This window comes from Salvelinus fontinalis, chromosome 4 (assembly GCF_029448725.1).
Source record: "Salvelinus fontinalis isolate EN_2023a chromosome 4, ASM2944872v1, whole genome shotgun sequence".
NCBI classification, from domain to species: domain Eukaryota; kingdom Metazoa; phylum Chordata; class Actinopteri; order Salmoniformes; family Salmonidae; genus Salvelinus; species Salvelinus fontinalis.
In genome coordinates, this window is record NC_074668.1 from 20,259,180 (window position 1) to 20,279,020 (window position 19,841).

Genomic DNA, 19,841 nt, shown 5'->3' on the forward strand with positions numbered 1-19,841 from the left:
GGGGGGGGGGGGGGAAATGAAGTCATCACAGTAGGGCTGGATGGAGAGAAGTGGCATATATGTGAGGAAGTCTGAAAGGTTTTAAGACAAGGGACTCCAAATGTTGTGAGTACACAAGTTGTTGGTTTTAGTGGAGAAGAGTTGTGATCGACAAGACAAACTATAGGTAAGTCTAGTGGCAGTGCTTATATTTCGTCTCTGGCATCTCTCATTCACAGCCATGAACGCACACACATATACAAACACCAACAGAACCTCTGACACCTGTTCATCTCCTATGGAGAAACTATTAAGAAACAGATGCCTCAAGTCCTCAACTGGCAGCCTCATTAAATAGTACCCGCAAAACACCAGTTTCAACATCTCTAGCGAAGAGGTGACTCCAAGATGCTGGCCTTCTAGGCAGAGTTGCAAAGAAAAAGCCTGGTAAAAGAATAGACACTGGATGGGCAAAATAACACAGACACTGGACAGAGGAACTCTGTCGCCAAGAAAGCCAGCATCCCGGAGTCGCCTCTTCACTGTTAACATTGAGACTAGTGTTTTGCGGGTACTATTTAATGAAGCAGCCAGTTGAGGACTTGTAAGGTGTCCGTTTCTAAAACTAGACAGTCTAATGTACTTGTCCTCTTGCTCAGTTGTGCACCGGGGCCTCCCACTCTTTCTATTCTGGTTAGAGCCATTTTGCACTGTTCTGTGAAGGGAGTAGTACAACATTGAAGTTACTCCACAATACTAACCCAATTGACAGTGACAAAGGAAGACTACAGAATGAAAAATGTTTCCAAAACATGCATCCTGTTTGCAGTAAATGAATGCAAAGCGTTTTTTGGGGCAAATTCAATACATCACTGATTACCATTTCATATTTTCAAGCATGGTAGTCGCTGCATCATGTTATGGGTATGCTTGTCATCGGCAAGGACTAGTGAGTTGTTTTATGATAAAAAATAAATGGAATAGAGCTAAGCACAAAAAAAAACCTGGTTCATTCTGCTTTCCAACAGACACAGACAAATTCACCTTCGAGCAAGTCAATAACCTAAAACACAAGGCCAAATATACACTGGAGTTGCTTACCAAGACGACATTGAATGTTCCTGAGTGGCCTAGTTACAGACTTTAATTGGCTTCAAAATCTATGGCAAGACTTGAAAATGGCTGTCTAGCAATCAACAACAATCAACTTAACAGAGCTTGAAGAATATTGTACAATCCAGGTGTGCAAAGCTCTTAGAGACGTAACCATAAAGACTAACAGCTGTAAATTGCTGACAAAGGTGATTCTAACATGTATTGACTCAGGGGGTCGAATACTTATGTAATCAAGAAATATTATTAGGGTTTAATTTTTCATTATTTTTGTTCTACAAAATGTTAGATTTTCTCCTCCACTTTGATATGACATATTATTTTGTGTAAAACTTTGACAAAAGAAAACAATTAAATACATTTTAATCCCACTTTGTAACAACAAAATGTGTAAAAAGTCAAGGGGTGTGAATACTTTGAGAAAGCACTAATCTTTCAGCTAATAGTTGGTATAGCCAGAGTCAGGGTTACTGGAATAAAAATTGAGGGGTAACAACTTATAAATACATATGAGACAAAGGTTGAGACTGACAAGACAATGGACACTTTTGTTCAAATGCAGTTCTGGATATTCCCAAAAAGAAAAGGTGAGGGCATCTTCCAAAAAGGCCGCAACAAAAGTTTTCTAATGCATAGGTGCTTTTTTATTTATGAAAAACCCGACACGTTTCGACCGCAAATCGCCCTTTGTCAACGCTTGCTTTCTGGTCTGCCTTTTCGCACTTCTGGACGTGTTTAGTTTCAGTCAGGAGCACACTGTCCACTGTAGGATTAGACAAACAGCATTTTTATCAAATACATGCTTGACACAAATATCCAGATACGGTGGATGAATGTGGGTTACAGTCACAACCTAACTACTTCAATCTGTTGTTGGTGTAAACCTTCTCTGGAGGCATTTTAAGAAGGGACAACACTATATAGATTTCTATAAAACTTGATGAAAGTTTAAATTGCCTTAAAGCAAAATGGTTAAATAACTGATAAAGAAACCAAGGCTATTAACTTTGATAACTGATTTTGGTGGAACCTTAAAACAAAATAAAACTATTTTTTTAAACAATTACATTTCCTAATAAATATACAGACAAGCGAAGGTAATGAGATATTTTCTACTCAGTTCTTAATAGTGCAAATTATATAAACATTAGTTCAAGTATAAAGAAGGCAACCCTTTGATTATCCCACTTCCACCAGGAAACACTTATTGACAACCTACACAGCCTGCTGTTCAGAGATGACTATGAAAGAACAGGCTCCCTCTGTCCAAAACTAGCCTGTAAAGTAAATAACACATATTTAGATTTACAGTGTGTCATCATGTATCAGTAAAATGAAAGGCAGATGCATTTTTCAACAGCATATGAAGCATATCAAAATGCATCAAACAAAAATGTAAAAAGTAAACTGACATTGTTTTTCCTGTATGTCCAAATTCAAGTATTGTAAATATTATTTAGGCTATTTCATCATAAACTGAACTTCTAGGGCATCATCCATACTATCTATCTGTCTATCTGTCTGTCTGTCTGTATATATATATAATAATTTCAAACCAACATTTCTCAATTATTCTTTGTTTCTCTTTTCATCAACAAATAATTCGACAAAGACTCTTAAAAACAGTGATTAAAAGAATAATCTTCAATTAAAAACTCTTGAGATGTTCTATTCCGTCTCCTTGGCTATCAAAAGAGCCTTTACTGCCACCGAGTGGCAAGAGGAGCACACTTTCTCTGCTCCTATTTGCCTGGTCATCCCACCATGATAACGCTTGATCATTCAACTTTCAAGTAATGACAGATTGTTTCAATTTAACAAAACCTGGTAGATAAGGATATATGACACAATGCAATGCTAACATATCCACAAATTCATCTGACTGTAGATAATGGGCCTGATTGCCAAAATCCCAAACTATCCCTTAACATTACCTCTTACTTTCCCCTCAAAATATGGCCTCCCTTTTGGTCAGCGTTATACTTCCCTGGAAGAGTCTATTCCTATTGGAGGAAGTACACATCCCTGAATGAAGTCACAGATCACTGGCTCATTTTGACAACATTTAGTGACCAGTCTCCTTTCAAGCAGGGTTAGCTAGTAGCAATAATTGTGAAATCATGATGCATTCCCCTACGGCCACACTACACTCAGAACTTCAATGATGCACTTTTCTGTTTAAAGGAAAGGTTGTTGGATTGGAGGTAGAGGCTGGCTCTCGGTTCCAGACACTGCAGAACATCTCTCCCACTGTTTCTGAACTGAATCCGGGCCGGGGGATACATCACTAGAGATTCACAGTAAAAATGTGATCAATGTTAATGTTTCTGCCTTTGCAGCTCTGACCTTGTGTGTGCAGACCGCCTCAAAAGTCTACATGCCTCTTTGAATACAATCAATCTTCTCCTGTTTGTAGTGTAGATGTATAGATGATCTTCATTGAGAAACAGTTCAGTTCACCGTCTGATACAATCCACCCTCATCAGTTTGAGGCTCTGGGAACAATTCTAACAATTAAAAATGTCTTTCACCTTAACTCATAGGAAGAGGTTGACTTTGGCTGGCACAGATTTACAGCCCTTGCTGGAGAAGTGTTGTCCCTGCTCGGGCATGTAGACAACGGCTCCCCCTACTGCCTCCACCACATCGGTGCGCTGGCACTCACCCCGTTGGCAGAGCTCTCTGCGGGCACAGCGCTCCACATGGCGTCTGCCCAGGGGCAGGAAGGGCACAAAGCTGGTCAACAGCTTCTCCTGGATGATGCTGGAATGGAAGAATCCACCTGGGGGGAGAAAGACAGGGCTGTTCAGAACTGTTAGAACGTAATAACGTAAAACTTTAGAACAGTTGTATTCTAAATGAATGGGGCTGTTGATTGATAAGTCAATTAGGCTCTTACTTCTGCTGTTATTGAACACTGCCTGTGAGATTGCGTCCTCCAGATCCACCAGCCTGATCTCCTCTCTCTCCTTGCCAGCCTGCCGGGTCTCCAGGGCCATTCGGTGAATCACCTCCTCCCCAATGGTGCTGCAGCCACAAAATACAGCCAGTCAGTCACACTTTCATCACAAAACAAACAGACACATTGCTTGGTAGTATCCACCGGCAAATAGCAGGCAAGCTCCTGTACCAGATAAAGTCCTGATGGATGGGGCAAGTGATCCTGATGAGGTGAGACACACACACATTGAAGCCCAGCTTATAAGCACTTCCATTTCAGAACCAAATGACAGTGAACGCTAACTCATAACAGGGGCTTTGTGATACAAATTATTTCTACAACCTACATGATATGCTCCTGTTGTTAGAGCAATAACCAAACCTCTCACAGAATCACCCTCTCAGGGTACTAAATTAACACTTCTAGACTGAACTGCAGTAGTACTGTCAAATTCCCTGGACAATGGCTAGGAATACAGGAACTCTACAGGGGATCGATCTACTAAAAAGCACAATGATAGTTAAACATCCAAACCTTCAAACGTAGGATATTTACAGTAACCGTGAGATAGATATTCAGTCAACTACCACAAGGCCATCTACATCAGCCTGCCGCTACCTGATGAAGATGTAGATGGCCTTGCGGTAGTTGGTGCCGAACACGGTGTGTGATGGCCCGAGGAAGGGCTTCAGGATGTCGATGACCCCCGGGGGCATGTTCTCCATCTCATCAAAGATGAATATGGAGCGGGCACAGGCCGTCAAATTCCCCTGCACCCAGTCCTTCAGCTCCAGCTAAGGGACAATAGGGAGGAAAGAGTTGGGGTCAGAACCACTTAGCAATGCATGAAAATAATGTTGTTTCACAAGGTAATGGCTCAGACATACAAAATGCAGGAAAGGTTGTGGTTACAACATAAAGCTGTGACTTGACAAGAGCACATCATGCTGATTGTAGGGGAATAGTACTGTCTCAAACAGTAGGCATTGCAAAGGTGTGTATGTGTGAGCACTAAGCAGTACATGATACTTTGTGGTCCAAGTTGGGAGAGATGCGCTACCCTGTACTGTTGGACGCGGTCAGGCAAGGGGAAGTGTAGTGTTGGCACAAACTGATGGATGTAGGGGCTGCCCATAGCCGTGCCATACAGGTGTCTCCCCAACATGGAGCTGACCAGAGTCTTGCCCGTCCCTGACCCCCCATGGAAGGACAGGACGAGGGGTCGGTCTGGACTCTCCTTCTGAAGGAAGTTTGCCACCTCCTCTGATACCGTGTCCTGGGCCAGATGCTGTCCGTAGAGATTCTTATACAGATCCCATTCCAAACCTGGGAAAATAGATTTGCAGAGATCAAGGTGTTGGACTAACAAAATGTAGTTAGATCAAAACCAACAAACTTGCCATGATTTCAGTATGACAGCAGTGCTACAAAAAAAACGCTTGGCATGCACAGATATGTGAGGGAACAGTCAAGCAAAGATAATAACCCCTTTGAAAGGTTTCCTTCCCCTTTCATCTGTGAGTGTAGTCTATTTGCAAGCTAGCTAACAAGAAACATCTAAGACAACTGGCAAGCTAGCTTGCTCTGATCCATCGCACAACACTAATGGGTTGCCTCTGCCCTCTCACTTTCCAAGTAATCTTTCATAGCTAGAGGATTTGTTTCCCCAATTCTGTTTAGTGGCTGGCATCAATATAGTTTCGGAACTTACCAAAAATTATACACGTAAAGTGACACAGCACAGAAGAAACTCGTGTTGTCGCGCGATGAACCAGCGCTAACTAGCCTAACATGTTGACCAGACCGGACATGTCGCGTGCGCAAGCTTTGCAAAATAATTGTAAAAATCCATGTTATTCAATTATTGCGTCAACGAGTGTCTGCGTTGCCAAGGGCTAAAATAGAAGTCATTCCTATTTCTGATGCAGATCGCACTGCAAGTCCTGCCTCTCCCATCTCCTCATTGGTTTATAGAAGCAGGTACCCACGTGCCATCTCCTCATTGGTTATACCCACATGGGTGAGTGAAAGACGAACTGTTTTGCCGGTCGTAGTGGTAATACTATTAAAGTTTAGACGCCGATCACCATATACGTTCAAAGATGAAAAAGCCTGGAAGGAGGAGATGACTAGAAATTATTTGGTTGACCGTTTTCTGTGTGGATTCAATTGTCGGAGTAGAGGACCTTGTGCATTTCAGGTAAAATAACAACTCAATGTTTATATCCCAGGACAAATTAACTAGCAACAGCAAGCTAGCTAAATAGGACAAATTAGCTAGCATGTGCAAGCTAGCTAGCTAAATTGCCATACATGTTTAATGCTTTTCGACCTGTCCCCAAATTAATGTAATTGGTTCAGAGTTTGTTTTGATATTTTAACCTGTGTGTTGTGATCGTATTCGGTGTGGGGGGACAAAATACATTTATGCACACACGCGCGCAGCCAGTTTGGGTTCCGTGTAACAGTCTAATATAATTAGCTTGTTAGCTAACGTTATTATAAAGAATCAAAACTTGTTAACTATAGTGAACAAAAATATAAATGCAACATGTAAAGTGTTGGTCCCATTTCATGAGCTGAAATGAAATATCCCAGCAATTTTCCATATGCACAAAAAGCTTATCGCAGACAGCGTGTATGGCGTCGTGTGGGCGAGCGGTTTGCTGATGTCAACGTTGTGAACAGAGTGCCCCATGGTGGCGGTGGGGTTATGGTATGGGCAGGCATAAACTGCAGACAATGAACATAATTGCATTATGAGATACCGTGACGAGATCCTGAGGCCCATTGTCGTGCCATTCATCCGCCATCATCATCTCATAATGTACAGCTCATGTCACAAGGATCTGTACATAATTCCTGGAAGCTTGAAAATGTCCCAGTTCTTCCATGGCCTGCATACACACCAGACATGTCACCCATTGATCATGTTTGGGATACTCTGGATTGTCAGGTTCCAGTTCCTGCAAATATCCAGCAACATTGCACAGCCATTGAAAAGGAGTGGGACAACATTCCACAGGCCACAATAAACTCTATGCAAAGATGTGCTACGCTGCATAAGGCAAAATACATAACGTAAACTCGTACATCGCCTTGGTCCGTACAATTGCCTGTAACATCCGTTACACTCACCCCCCTTTCAACCTCCTCCTTTTCCGCAGCAACCAGTGATCCGGGTCAACAGCATCAATGTAACAGTATAACTTTACACCGACCCTCGCCCCGACACGGGCGCGAACTAGGGACCCTCTGCACACATCAACAACTGACACCCACGAAGCATCGTTACCCATCGCTCCACAAAGGCCACGGCCCTTGCAGAGCAAGGGGAAACCCTACTTAAGTCTCAGAGCAAGTGACGTAACTGATTGAAATGCTACTAGCGCGTACCCGCTAACTAGCTAGCCATTTCACATCCGTTACACTCACCCCCCTTTCAACCTCCTCCTTTTCCGCAGCAACCAGTGATCCGGGTCAACAGCATCAATGTAACAGTATAACTTTACACCGACCCTCGCCCCGACACGGGCGCGAACTAGGGACCTTCTGCACACATCAACAACTGACACCCACGAAGCGTCGTTACCCATCGCTCCACAAAAGCCGCGGCCCTTGCAGAGCAAGTGTAACAGTATAACTTTACGGCGTCCCCTCGCCCCGACACGGGCGCGAACCTGGGACCCTCTGCACACATCAACAACGGTCGCCCACGAAGCATCGTTACCCATCGCTCCACAAAGGCCACGGCCCTTGCAGAGCAAGGGGAAACCCTACTTAAGTCTCAGAGCAAGTGACGTAACTGATTGAAATGCTACTAGCGCGTACCCGCTAACTAGCTAACCATTTCACATCCGTTACACAAGGGGCAACACTACTTAGGTCTCAGAGCAAGTGACGTAAACTGATTGAACTGCTACTAGCGCGCACCCGCTAACTAGCTAGCCATTTCACATCGTTACACTCACCCCCCTTTCAACCTCCTCCTTTTCCGCAGCAACCAGTGATCCGGGTCAACAGCATCAATGTAACAGTATAACTTTACACCGTCCCCTCGCCCCGACACGGCGCGAACTAGGGACCCTCTGCACACATCAACAACTGACACCCACGAAGCGTCGTCACCCATCGCTCCACAAAAGCCGCGGCCCTTGCAGAGCAAGGGGCAACACTACTTAGGTCTCAGAGCAAGTGACGTAACTGATTGAACTGCTACTAGCGCGCACCCGCTAACTAGCTAGCCATTTCACATCCGTTACATACCAACGCTTGAATAGAAACCTAGTTCACACCCCCGATTTTTAAGTCAACACAGTCCCATTAGTTTTCTTTGTAGCCTCGTTTGAATGTCGCGGTTACGCACATTTGTACGGAATAGGGTGAGTTTACGTTATCTGTATTCCAAGTCATGTGAAATCCATAGATCAGGGCCTAAATAATGTATTTAAATTGACTGATTTCCTTATATGAACTTTAACTCAGTAAAATGTTTGAAATTGTTGCATGTTGGGTTTACATTTTTGCTCAGTGTAGCTAATCATTTGCAGAACCATTTAATATCACTACGTTCGTTCGCTAGCTAACTCTAGCCATGGGGTCTTCTTACAAACAATAAACTGGAGCAGCTCACCAGCTGGTTAGCTATCTACTCTTCTAGTCATAGCTTCCGTTTTCTTACCTCGTATATTTGGTTTAAAATCACAATTGCAGTCAGAAGATATGGTGCAGCTGATGCGTTCCAAAAAACATTGGACGCCGGGGGAAAAATAAAGTAAAACCAGCTGTATCACAGCCCTTCTGACAGCCATCTTGCTTGTTATGTGTCTGACCGCCGAGAATCTGTTGCCACGCAATCAAAATGTTCAAGTGTCACCGCTAGGGGTCGTCGTTTGTAGTTTTGTTTTCTTCTAAATTAATTTAAACACACCACCGCTATGCTTAACATGAACAGCAACTCCCACAATACATCTGAATAAATGAAGTCCGGAGCAGTGAGTACTGTCAAGGCGAGGGATTTCCGACTGTTTTGAATGAGATCAATCGTTGATAAAATATCAAACTTTACTCGGTATGGCAGCGGTTCAGCACGGCTGTGCTGTGATTGGGTTAGAGGTGGTAGGAGATAGTGAGAGAGAAGAAAATGAAGCAGGTATGGAGCATAGTGGTACAAATAAAGGAGGAAGTAAGAAAGAGAGTATGGTTAGAAAGGAAGCAAGAGGCAGAGAGGAGCCAGAAAAATACGTTTGAAGAGAGCAACTGTTTCCAACGCTAGCGGCATTTCGAATGTAGAAAGTGCGGAGGGAGGGCAAGAAAGACACGAGGGGAGCATAAAGCGATTCTGAAATTTAGGGGGGGGAGTTGGGGCGATGAGTCCGATAAGGTTGACGGCTGTGATAAAATAGTTGATTGGGGAAGTTGTCAATGATAAAGTGTTAAGAGATGGGAACTTGTTGGTGTTCTGTAAGGACATGGCGCAGTGAAGTAAATAGGAAAGTGTAAGGTGGTGTTGAGCAGCTGGAATGATCAAGCAATGGATTAAAGGGGTGATAACAGGAGTGCCTGTGAGTGTTACCACTAAAGAGGCAACGGACAATCTGAGAGGAGGCGTTCTAGTGGATGTTCAAAGATTGCAAGCAACAAGGGGTGGAGTTAGGGTAGATAGCCCCTCTTCTGTTACGCTTCAAGGACTGGGGTACTGCCAAATATAGTAACCATAGGATATGAGTTATTATGTGAGGGTTTATGTACCCAAGCCTTTAAAATGTTATAACTGCCAGAGGTTTGGGCATGTGGCAACAGCCTGTAAAGAGAAAAATTGGTGTGCCAGGTGTGGAGGGGAGCATGAGTGTGGGGATGGTGTACAACCTACGTGCTGCAGCTGTGGGGGTGTTCATAGTGTGGCATATAGTGGGTGTGAGGCTATGAAGCAGGCAGTGGAGGTGCAACAAGTGAGAGAGGAGTGCCATATGCTGAGGCAGTGAGGGTGGTCCAGGGAGATACAGGTTCAAGGGAGAGATGGGTAGGAGCATCTAGACCAGGGATTACGGGGCAGGTGGGAGGCGATATGGTATAGATAAGAGAAAGTTGGTGATGTTCATAGCAGGAGCTATCAATATCACTGCTGAAGTAGAGTCTAAAACAGAGAGGATTCAGCTAATAGTTCAAGCTGCTGGGAGACATCTGAGTATGACAGGGTTGACATGGGAAGAGGTTTGAGACGACCTCAATCAGCCGAGGCTGGAGTCATGTGTTACTGGATCTTAGTTATGGTGGTAGTACTACAATGGAATGCTTGAAGCCTGTTGGCTCATGGGCAGGAGTTCAAGCAGTTCATTGTAGATATGCCAGCTAAGCCTGATGTGATTTGTGTGCAGGAAACATAGCTCAAACCAAATGTGGAGTTTATCATACAGGGATATGTAGTGGTTTGTAGGGACAGAGATCTAGGGGGAGGGTGGATGTGTCACCTTCATAAAGCAAGGACTTCCCTACAGTATGCTAGGCAGAGGTATTGAACAGGAATATGTGGTTGAGAGGAGGGGTGATAGTGGTAGTGAACTACTATAAAGTCAGATATTGGACCTGGAAGTGCTGGAGAGGATTGAGGGCCAGGATAGAAGTAAGGTGTGGAGATTTTAATGCCCATGACACGCTCTGGGGGGTAAACGGATGGATGGAAATGGCCAAGTGATGGAAAATCTGATAGAAATGAAAGCTCTGTTGTGCCTGAATTATGACAGAGGGACCAGGATTGATGTAGCCACAGGGAAAGAGTCTGCCCTGGACCTCACTCTGGTATCTAGTGCGATGGCAGGAATCTGTGAATGGGAGGAGTCAACAGTAGGGAGTGATCATTATAACATAGCATGCACAGTAGCCCGGAGGGAGGAGGAGATGTCAGTGGATGGAGTAGGCAGGTGGGTGTTTGGAAGGGCAAAGTGGGATCAGTTTCAGGAGCTGAGTGAGCAGGTGATGGCTCAGGTGGATATGAGAGGGGATGTGGATAGTATAAATAACTGGGTGAGAAAGCGTTAGTAGGGGCAGCTACTGAGACTATACCTAAGAGTTCAAGGAGAAGGAGGAGGAAAGCAGTCCCATGGTGGACGGAGAAGTGACGGGGTAATGTTGAGGAGTAGGATCAGGGCATTTAGAATACTGAAAAGTACGCATAACTAACAACATTTGTTTTATTTATTTAACTAGGCAAGTCGGTTAAGAACAAATTCTTATTTACAATGATGGCCAAACCAGGACGACGCAGGGCTAATTGTGCAGCGCCCTATGGGACTCCCAATCACGGCCAGATGTGATGTAGCCTGGATTCTAATCAGGGACTGTAGTGACGGCTCTTGCACTGAGATGCAGTGGCTAAGACCACTGCGCCACTCGGGAGCCCAGCCTGATTCAGTATAAGCAGGCCCAGGCCCTGGTGAGGAGAACTATCCGTCAGGCAAAGAGGTCATGTTGGCGTCGGTTCTGTGCCAGGTCAGTCTAGTGTCAGTCTAACAGATGAGAAGGCAGAGATGATGACCAAAACGTTTGTCGAAGTGCATAGCTCGGCAAATATGTCAGAGGGGCAGAAGGGGGAGAGAGAACGAGAGAGGAGCACCCTGGTGTGTTGGATAGTAGGGAGGATGTAAATGATGCGTTGAATGCACCATTTACCATGGCAGAGGTGAAAAGGGCAATAGGTAAGGCTGGGTTAACTTCACCGGGGAAAGATGAGGTGTGCTATGTTATGTTGGCCCATCTTAGTGATGAGGCACTGGATAAGGTTTTGGTGTTGTACAACGCAGTGTGGGAGGGGGGGAAATTACCAGGCAGTTATAAGGATGCAGTAGTGGTACCAATCCGGAAGCCAGGGAAGGACCCAACGGGGCCAACAAGCTATCGGCTAATAGCTTTAACATCACATGTATGTAAGTTTATGGAACGTATGATTACGGAGAGGCTAACTTACTTCCTGGAGAGCAGGGGGCTAGTATCGGCGCCACAGCGTGGGTTCAGGAAGGGAAGGGGAACTATGGACCCAGTGCTCTGCTTAGAAGCAGTCAGGGAGGCTCAGGTGAACAAGGAGACTGTTGTCGCTGTCTTTTCTGATGTGGAGAAGGTGTATGATATGATGTGGAAGGAGGGATTGTTAATCAAGCTTGATATTAACGGAGTAGAAGGAATAAGGTACAACTGGATAAAGGATTTCATGTTTGGAAAGTGACTTTCCCACCCTCACCTGGATAGACTTTCAGGCTACCTGGTGGATAACGGTACACCGCATGGGAACGTGATTAGTCCTCTGTTGTTCTCAATCATGAACAATGATGTTTACTCTCAGGTACAGCCGGATTTTGGGAGGCCGTTATTTGCAGATGATGGAGCCTTATGGAAGAGGCGAAGAAATGTGCCATACATAATCAGGAAGCAATTGAGGTAGAGTGGTGGGGATTCAGGTTCCCTGTAGAGAGAACTCAGTGTTTTTTACAAGGAGGAGGGTGGGAGACGAGGTATGCTTGAGGTTATACAGTATGGGATAAACTTGGAGAGGGTGGGGGCCTACAGGTTCCTTGGAGTATACTTTGACACTAGACTGACCTGGACAAAACACATTGAGGGAGTTGTGGGAAAGTATAAGAATGTGATGCGCTGTCTGACGGGAAAGGAGTGGGGGGCTGGGCGTTCCTCATTGACGACCATGTATGTTGCATTGATCCGATCTGCAATAGACTATGACAGTATAGCGTATGGCTCGGCAGCCTGGACATCATTGGAAAGGCTAGATGTCATACAGGGACAAGGACTCAGAATATGTAGATTGGTGTTTCGGATGTCCCCAGTGGCTGCACTACATGTGGAGATGGGGGAAATGCAATTGCAGATTAGGAGACAGTAGCTGGCAATTCATTATTGGGTCAACCTACAGGGACATGGGGTTTCTCATCCTGCAAAAGGGACAGCCATGCTGGGAAATGAGCGAAGACAGAACACAATCTTTGGGTGGGTAATATCCAGGGGACGGAGATGGGATTGAATGGTAGGGAGTTTAGTCCAACAGTAGCTATTGTAAATCCACCATGGCTACTCCCGCCTCCAGTAGTTGATCTAGAAGTGTTGGAGAGACTACAGAAAGATAGGGAGGGTGTTAATCCATCTAATTTGTTTAAGAGATGTCTAGATACTGTGTATCAGGATTTTGTGGCCATTTACACAGATGCTTCAAAAGATCCAAGCAGAAACAAGAGTCAATAGAACTCATTAATTACAAATAGGAATCACTGTGTCACAATAAGAGAGGATGGGCATCCTCCCTTGCCCTGACTCTGACTCATCATAATGCCAGAGCTCTAGGACTGTTGCATCCTCAGATCCTTCTAAATATATATATACACTGCTCAAAAAAATAAAAGGAACACTTAAACAACACAATGTAACTCCAAGTCAATCACACTTCTGTGAAATCAAACTGTCCACTTAGGAAGCAATTAAACTTATCTTATAAAAAACAATCAACCTTAACATAATCACTAGTTAACTACACATGGTTGATGATATTACTAGTTTATCTAGCGTGTCCTGCGTTGCATATAATCGATGCGGTGCCTGTTAATTTCTCATCGAATCACAGCCTACTTATATAAACGGGTGATGATTTAACAAGTGCATTCGCGAAAAAAGCACTGTCGTTGCACCAATGTGTACCTAAACATAAACATCAATGCCTTTCTTTAAAATCAATACACAAGTATATCTTTTTAAACCTGCATATTTAGTTAATATTGCCTGCGAACATGACTTTCTTTTAACTAGGGAAATTGTGTCACTTCTCTTGCGTTCCGTGCAAGCAGTCAGGGTATATGCAGCGGTTTGGGCCGCCTGGCTCGTTGCAAACTGGGTGAAGACCATTTATTCCTAACAAAGACCATAATTAATTTGCCAGAATTGTACATAATTATGACATAACATTGAAGGTTGTACAATGTAGCAGCAATATTTAGACTTAGGGATGCCACCCGTTAGATAAAATATGGAACTGTTCCGTATTTCACTGAAAGAATAAACGTTTTGTTTTCGAAATGATAGTTTCCGGATTTGACCCTATTAAAGACCTAAGGGTCGTGTTTCTGTGTGTTATAATTAAGTCTAGGATTTGATATTTGATAGAGCAGTCTGACTGAGCGGTGGTAGGCAGCAGCAGGCTCGTAAGCATTCATTCAAACAGCACTTTTGTGCGTTTGCCAGCAGCTCTTCGTTGTGCTTCAAGCATTGAGCTGTTTATGACTTCAAGCCTATCAACTCCCGAGATTAGGCTGGTGTAACCGATGCGAAATGGCTAGCTAGTAGTGGGGTTTGCGCTAATAGTGTTTTAAGCGGTGACGGCACTCGCTCTGAGACCTTAATGTAGTTGTTCCCCGTGGCATTTGTGGAGCAATGGATAATGATGCTTCGAGGGTGGCTGTTTTCGATGTGTTCCTGGTTCGAGCCCAGGTAGGGGCGAGGAGAGTGACGGAAGCTATACTGTTACACTGGCAATACTAAAGTGCCTATAAGAACACCCAATAGTCAAAGGTATATGAAATACAAATGGTATAGAGAAAAATAGTGCTATAATTTTTATAATAACTACAACCTAAAACTTCTTACCTGGGAATATTGAATACTATTGTTAAAAGGAACCACCAGCTTTCATATGTTCTGAGCAAGGAAATTAAACTTTAGCTTTTTTAAATGGCACATATTGCACTTTTACTTTCTTCTCCAACACTTTGGTTTTGCATTATTTAAACCAAATTGAACATGATTCATTATTTATTTGAGGCTAAATAGATTTTATTGATGTATTATATTAAGTTAAAATAAAAGTGTTCATTCATTATTGTTGTATTTGTCATTATTACATTTTTCATAAAAAAAATAAAAAAATGGGCCGATTAATCGGTATCGGCTTTTTTGGTCCTCCAATAATCGCCATTGGCGTTAAATCATAATCGGTCGACCTCTACTCTGTGGTCCAACTCATCCCAAACCATCCCAATTGGGTTGAAGTCTGGTGATTGTGGAGGCCAGGTCATCTGATGTAGCACTTCATCACTCTCCTTGGTCAAATAGCCCTTACTCAGCCTGGAGGTGTGTTTTGGGTCATTGTCCTGTTGCAAAATAAATGATAGTCCCACTAAGCGAAAGCCAGATGGGATGGTGTATCACTGCAGAATGCTGTTGTAGCCATGCTGGTTAAGTGTGCCTTGAATTCTAAATAAATCACAGACAGTGTCACCAGCAAAGCACCCCCTCAGAATTACACCTCCTCCTCCATGCTTCATGGTGGGAACCACACATGTTGATATCATCCGTTCACCTACTCTGTGTCTCACCAAGAGTCAGAGGTTGGAACAAAAAATCTCAAATTTGGACTCATCAGACCAAAGGACAGATTTCCACCTGTCTAATGTCCATTGCTTGTGTTTCTTGGCCCAAGCAAATCTCTTATTCTTATTGGTGTCCTTTAGTAGTGGTTTCTTTGCAGTAATTCGACCATGAAGGCCTGATTCGTGCAGTCTCTGAACAGTTGATGTTGAGATGTCTGTCACTTGAACTCTGAAGCATTTATTTGGGCTGCAATCTGAGGTGCAGTTAACTAATTAACTTTTCCTCTGCAGCAGAGGTAACTCTAGGTCTTCATTTCCTGTGGCGGTCCTCACGAGACAGTTTCATCATAGCGCTTGATGGTTTTTGCAACTGCACTTGAAACTTTCAAAGTTCTTAATGTTCCATATTGACTGACCATGTCTTAAATGAATGATGCACTGCCGTTTCTCTTTGCTTATTTGAGCTGTTCTTGCATTAATATGGACGGTCTTATACCAAATAGGGCTATCTTCTATATTTTTTATACATGTTTTTATCTAACCTTTTATTTAACTAGGCAAGTCAGTTAAGAACAAATTCTTATTTACAATGACGGCCTAGGAACGGTGGGTTAACTGCCTTGTTCAGGGGCAGAACGACAGATTTTTACCTTGTCAGCTCGGGGTTTCGATCTAGCAATGCCACCCCTACCTTGTCACAACTGATTGGCTTTAACACATTAAGAAGGAAAGAAATTCCACAAATTAACTTTTAACAAGGCACACCTGTTAATTGAAATGCATTCCAGGTGACGACCTCATGAAGCTGGTTCAGAGAATGTCAAGTGTGCAAAGCTGTCATCATGGCAAAGGGTGGCTACTTTGAACAATCTCAAATATAAAATATTTCAGATTTTTTATAAACTATTTTCCACATTGTAGAATAATAACACATATGAAAACACAAATACAGTGGGGCAAAAAAGTATTTAGTCAGCCACCAATTGTGCAAGTTCTCCCACTTAAAAAGATGAGAGAGGCCTGTAATTTTCATCATAGGTACCCTTCAACTATGACAGACAAAATGAGAAGAAAAAAAATCCAGAAAATTACATTGTAGGATTTTTTATGAATTTATTTGCAAATTATGGTGGAAAATAAGTATTTGGTCAATAACAAAAGTTTCTCTCAATACTTTGTCATTGCCAACAAAGGGTATATAACAGAGGTCAAACGTTTTCTGTAAGTCTTCACAAGGTTTTCACACACTGTTGCTGGTATTTTGGCCCGTTCCTCCATGCAGATCTCCTCTAGAGCAGTGATGTTTTGGGGCTGTTGCTGGGCAACATGGACTTTCAACTCCCTCCAAAGATTTTCTATGGGGTTGAGATCTGGAGACTGGCTAGGCCACTCCAGGACCTTGAAATGCTTCTTAGGAAACCACTCCGTTGCCCGGGCGGTGTGTTTGGGATCATTGTCATGCTGAAAGACCCAGCCACATTTCATCTTCAATGCCCTTGCTGATGGAAGGAGGTTTTCACTCAAAATCTCACGATACATGGCCCCATTCATTCTTTTCTTTACACGGATCAGTCGTCCTGGTCCCTTTGCAGAAAAACAGCCCCAAAGCATGATGTTTCCACCCCCATGCTTCACAGTAGGTATGTTGTTCTTTGGATGCAACTCAGCATTCTTTGTCCTCCAAACACGAAGAGTTGAGTTTTTACCAAAAAAGTTATATTTTGGTTTCATCTGACCATATGACATTCTCCCAATCTTCTTCTGGATCATCCAAATGCTCTCTAGCAAACTTCAGACGGGCCTGGACATGTACTGGCTTAAGCAGGGGGACACGTCTGGCACTGCAGGATTTGAGTCCCTGGCGGCGTAGTGTGTTACTGATGGTAGGCTTTGTTACTTTGGTCCCAGCTCTCTGCAGGTCATTCACTAGGTCCCCCCGTGTGGTTCTGGGATTTTTGCTCACCGTTCTTGTGATCATTTTGACCCCACGGGGTGAGATCTTGCGTGGAGCCCCAAATTGAGGGAGATTATCAGTGGTCTTGGATGTCTTCCATTTCCTAATAATTGCTCCCACAGTTGATTTCTTCAAACCAAGCTGCTTACCTATTGCAGATTCAGTCTTCCCAGCCTGGTGCAGGTCTACAATTTTGTTTCTGGTGTCCTTTGACAGCTCTTTGGTCTTGGCCATAGTGGAGTTTGGAGTGTGACTGTTTGAGGTTGTGAACAGGTGTCTTTTATACTGATAAGTTCAAACAGGTGCCATTAATACAGATAACGAGTGGAGGACAGAGGAGCCTCTTAAAGAAGAAGTTACAGGTCTGTGAGAGACAGAAATCTTGCTTGTTTGTAGGTGACCAAATACTTATTTTCCACCATAATTTGCAAATAAATTCATTAAAAATCCTACAATGTGATCTTTTTAAGTGGGAGAACTTGCACAATTGGTGGCTGACTAAATACTTTTTTGCCCCACTGTAAATGCTTCACAGAGTTCAAGTAACAGACACATCTCAACATCAACTGTTCAGAGGAGACTGCGTGAATCAGGCCTTCATGGTTGAATCGCTGCAAAGAAACCATTACTAAAGGACACCAATAATAAGAAGAGACTTGTTTGCACAAAGAAACACGAGCAATGGACATTAGACCAGTGGAAATCTGTCCTTTGGTCTGATGAGTCCAAATTTGAGATTTTTGGTTCCAACCTCTGTCTTTATGAGACGCAGAGTAGGTGAACGGATGATCTCCGCATGTGTGGCTCCCAGCATGGAGGAGGTGTCGAGCAGAACAACTGTCAAGTCATCAGTTCTGCTCTCTGGCACATTCAGATGAGAGTGCTCTGAAATCAGAGTAGATAGCCATAGTGAATTTGGGAACGCGCCCTAAATTACTAGAGGGGCTGCTATGTCATAAACCCCTAAAGTTCCAGAATGTAATGGATTACAGTGGCAGCCATTATGGCCAGGTAGAAATCTAAACAAGTCTAATTGGAAGGAATGATTAGCAGTAGAGGTGATGCTTTTCCTGTTTTTACTTTTGCAGGAAAATAAAAGTCAGGTGAAGGAGCAGGAGCACTGTGGTGGACAGGTAAGGAAGAGCTAAATTAGCTGCATGGGATTGGGGCTGCATGGGATTAGGTGTAAAAGTCAGAAATTGTGTAATAAAATTGTCAACCTAAAATATTGTCATATAATAATAAATATAGTTTATACAGGTTTTATAATATTTTCTGTATAAATGGCTGCTAAAATATATGTAAACAAAACATAAATATCTCAATTCTTGTGTTCTTGGAGAGCTGTGAGTGTTAGGCCTATTACATGATACAATATCAGCACTTGTTGCATTTATAACTTGTCTAAGTCCTATCATCAAATTATTTGAGCCAGTGTATGTATGGCTATGGATCAACTGCATTGTTTGAATGGAATAGTAGTAGTTGATTATTTTATATAGCACTTTTCTTTACAAACAATAATCTGAAGAAGTGTGTGTTTTTCCATGAGGCTGGGAGAAAATGTTGCTGATTTTAAAGCTCATTTCCTGTAATTTTACACAGTTTGGGACAGAAAGGAAAAAGTTGTATAGCTCATCTAATGCTATTCTACACATTGTGCCATGAGGCTGAGAGGAAATGTTGCATTTTTAAAGCTAATTAAACCGAAAATATAGGTGTGTTCACTGTGATTAAGGACTGTGGTAAATGAACAAATGAAATAGGCAATAGTATGGTCCATATACTGTAGCCATAGAAGCACAGTGGCATGCCTCAATGCAATCATATTTGTGGCTTATTGGGGGTGTGGCTTTCAGTTAGATATTTTTGGCAACCCATCCCATGAGAGTGAATGTCATTCCAGTTAATCTGTTATATTTAATAAAATCTTACTACCCCAGTGCACTGCTTGCTATGAATTATATCTGATGGTTTTTGCATGTTTAGGTAAAAACATGTTTTGTTTCATTTAACCTTTATTTAACTAGGAAAGTCAGTTAAGAACAAATTCTTATTTACAATGATGGCCTACCAGAAGGCACAAGTCCTCCTGCGGGGACGGGGGCTGGGATTAAAGAAAATTGAATAAAATAAATATAGGACAAAACACACATCACGACAAGAGAGACACCACTGCACTACATGAAGAGACACCTAAGACAACAACATAGCATGGTAGCAACATAACATGGTAGCAGCACAAAACATGGTACAAACATTATTGGGCATAGACAACAGCACAAAGGGCAAGAAGGTAGCGACAACAATACATCACGTAAAGAAGCCACAACTGTCAGTAAGAGTGTCCATGATTGAGTCTTTGACTAAAGAGATAAAACGGTTCAGTTTGAGTGGTTTTTCAGTTCGCGAGCTGCAGCGAACTGAAAAGAGGTGCTTTGGGGACCCTTTAACAGATTGTGACTGTCAGAATGGGTGTTGTATGTGGAGGATG

General features: G+C 43.0%; 2 protein-coding genes across 3 annotated transcripts in view; one reads left to right on the forward strand and one right to left on the reverse strand.

Moving 5' to 3' along the window:
* Positions 1 to 1,105: 1,105 nt before the first annotated feature.
* On the reverse strand, positions 1,106 to 8,888 carry tor2a (torsin family 2, member A). Its single transcript, XM_055919173.1, has 5 exons — positions 8,715 to 8,888; positions 5,094 to 5,359; positions 4,652 to 4,827; positions 3,992 to 4,119; positions 1,106 to 3,874 (listed from the first exon to the last, which is right to left on the reverse strand). The coding sequence occupies exons 1-5, from the start codon at positions 8,842 to 8,844 to the stop codon at positions 3,630 to 3,632; spliced, it is 945 nt and encodes a 314-aa protein (XP_055775148.1). The 5' UTR covers positions 8,845 to 8,888; the 3' UTR covers positions 1,106 to 3,629.
* cfap157 (cilia and flagella associated protein 157) overlaps positions 8,238 to 19,841 on the forward strand; it is a 31,304-nt gene continuing 19,700 nt past the window's right edge. Inside the window, exons 1-2 of one of the 2 annotated variants that reach the window (XM_055919171.1) lie at positions 8,238 to 8,415; positions 18,436 to 18,480. The gene's annotated coding sequence lies outside the window, so the exon portion shown is untranslated. The remainder of the gene's footprint in view (positions 8,416 to 18,435; positions 18,481 to 19,841) is intronic. The other variant, XM_055919170.1, reaches the window with a different exon arrangement.

Excerpts from the sequence above, each read along its gene's own strand:
- tor2a (XM_055919173.1), bottom strand. The coding sequence starts at position 8,844 with ATGGCTGTCAGAAGGGCTGTGATACAGCTGGTTTTACTTTATTTTTCC. Across the intron at positions 4,828-5,093 it reads ACCGCGTCCAACAGTACAGG|CTGGAGCTGAAGGACTGGGT; the intron begins GTAGCGCATCTC and ends ATTGTCCCTTAG. Across the intron at positions 3,875-3,991 it reads AGTGTTCAATAACAGCAGAA|GTGGATTCTTCCATTCCAGC; the intron begins GTAAGAGCCTAA and ends TTCTCCCCCCAG.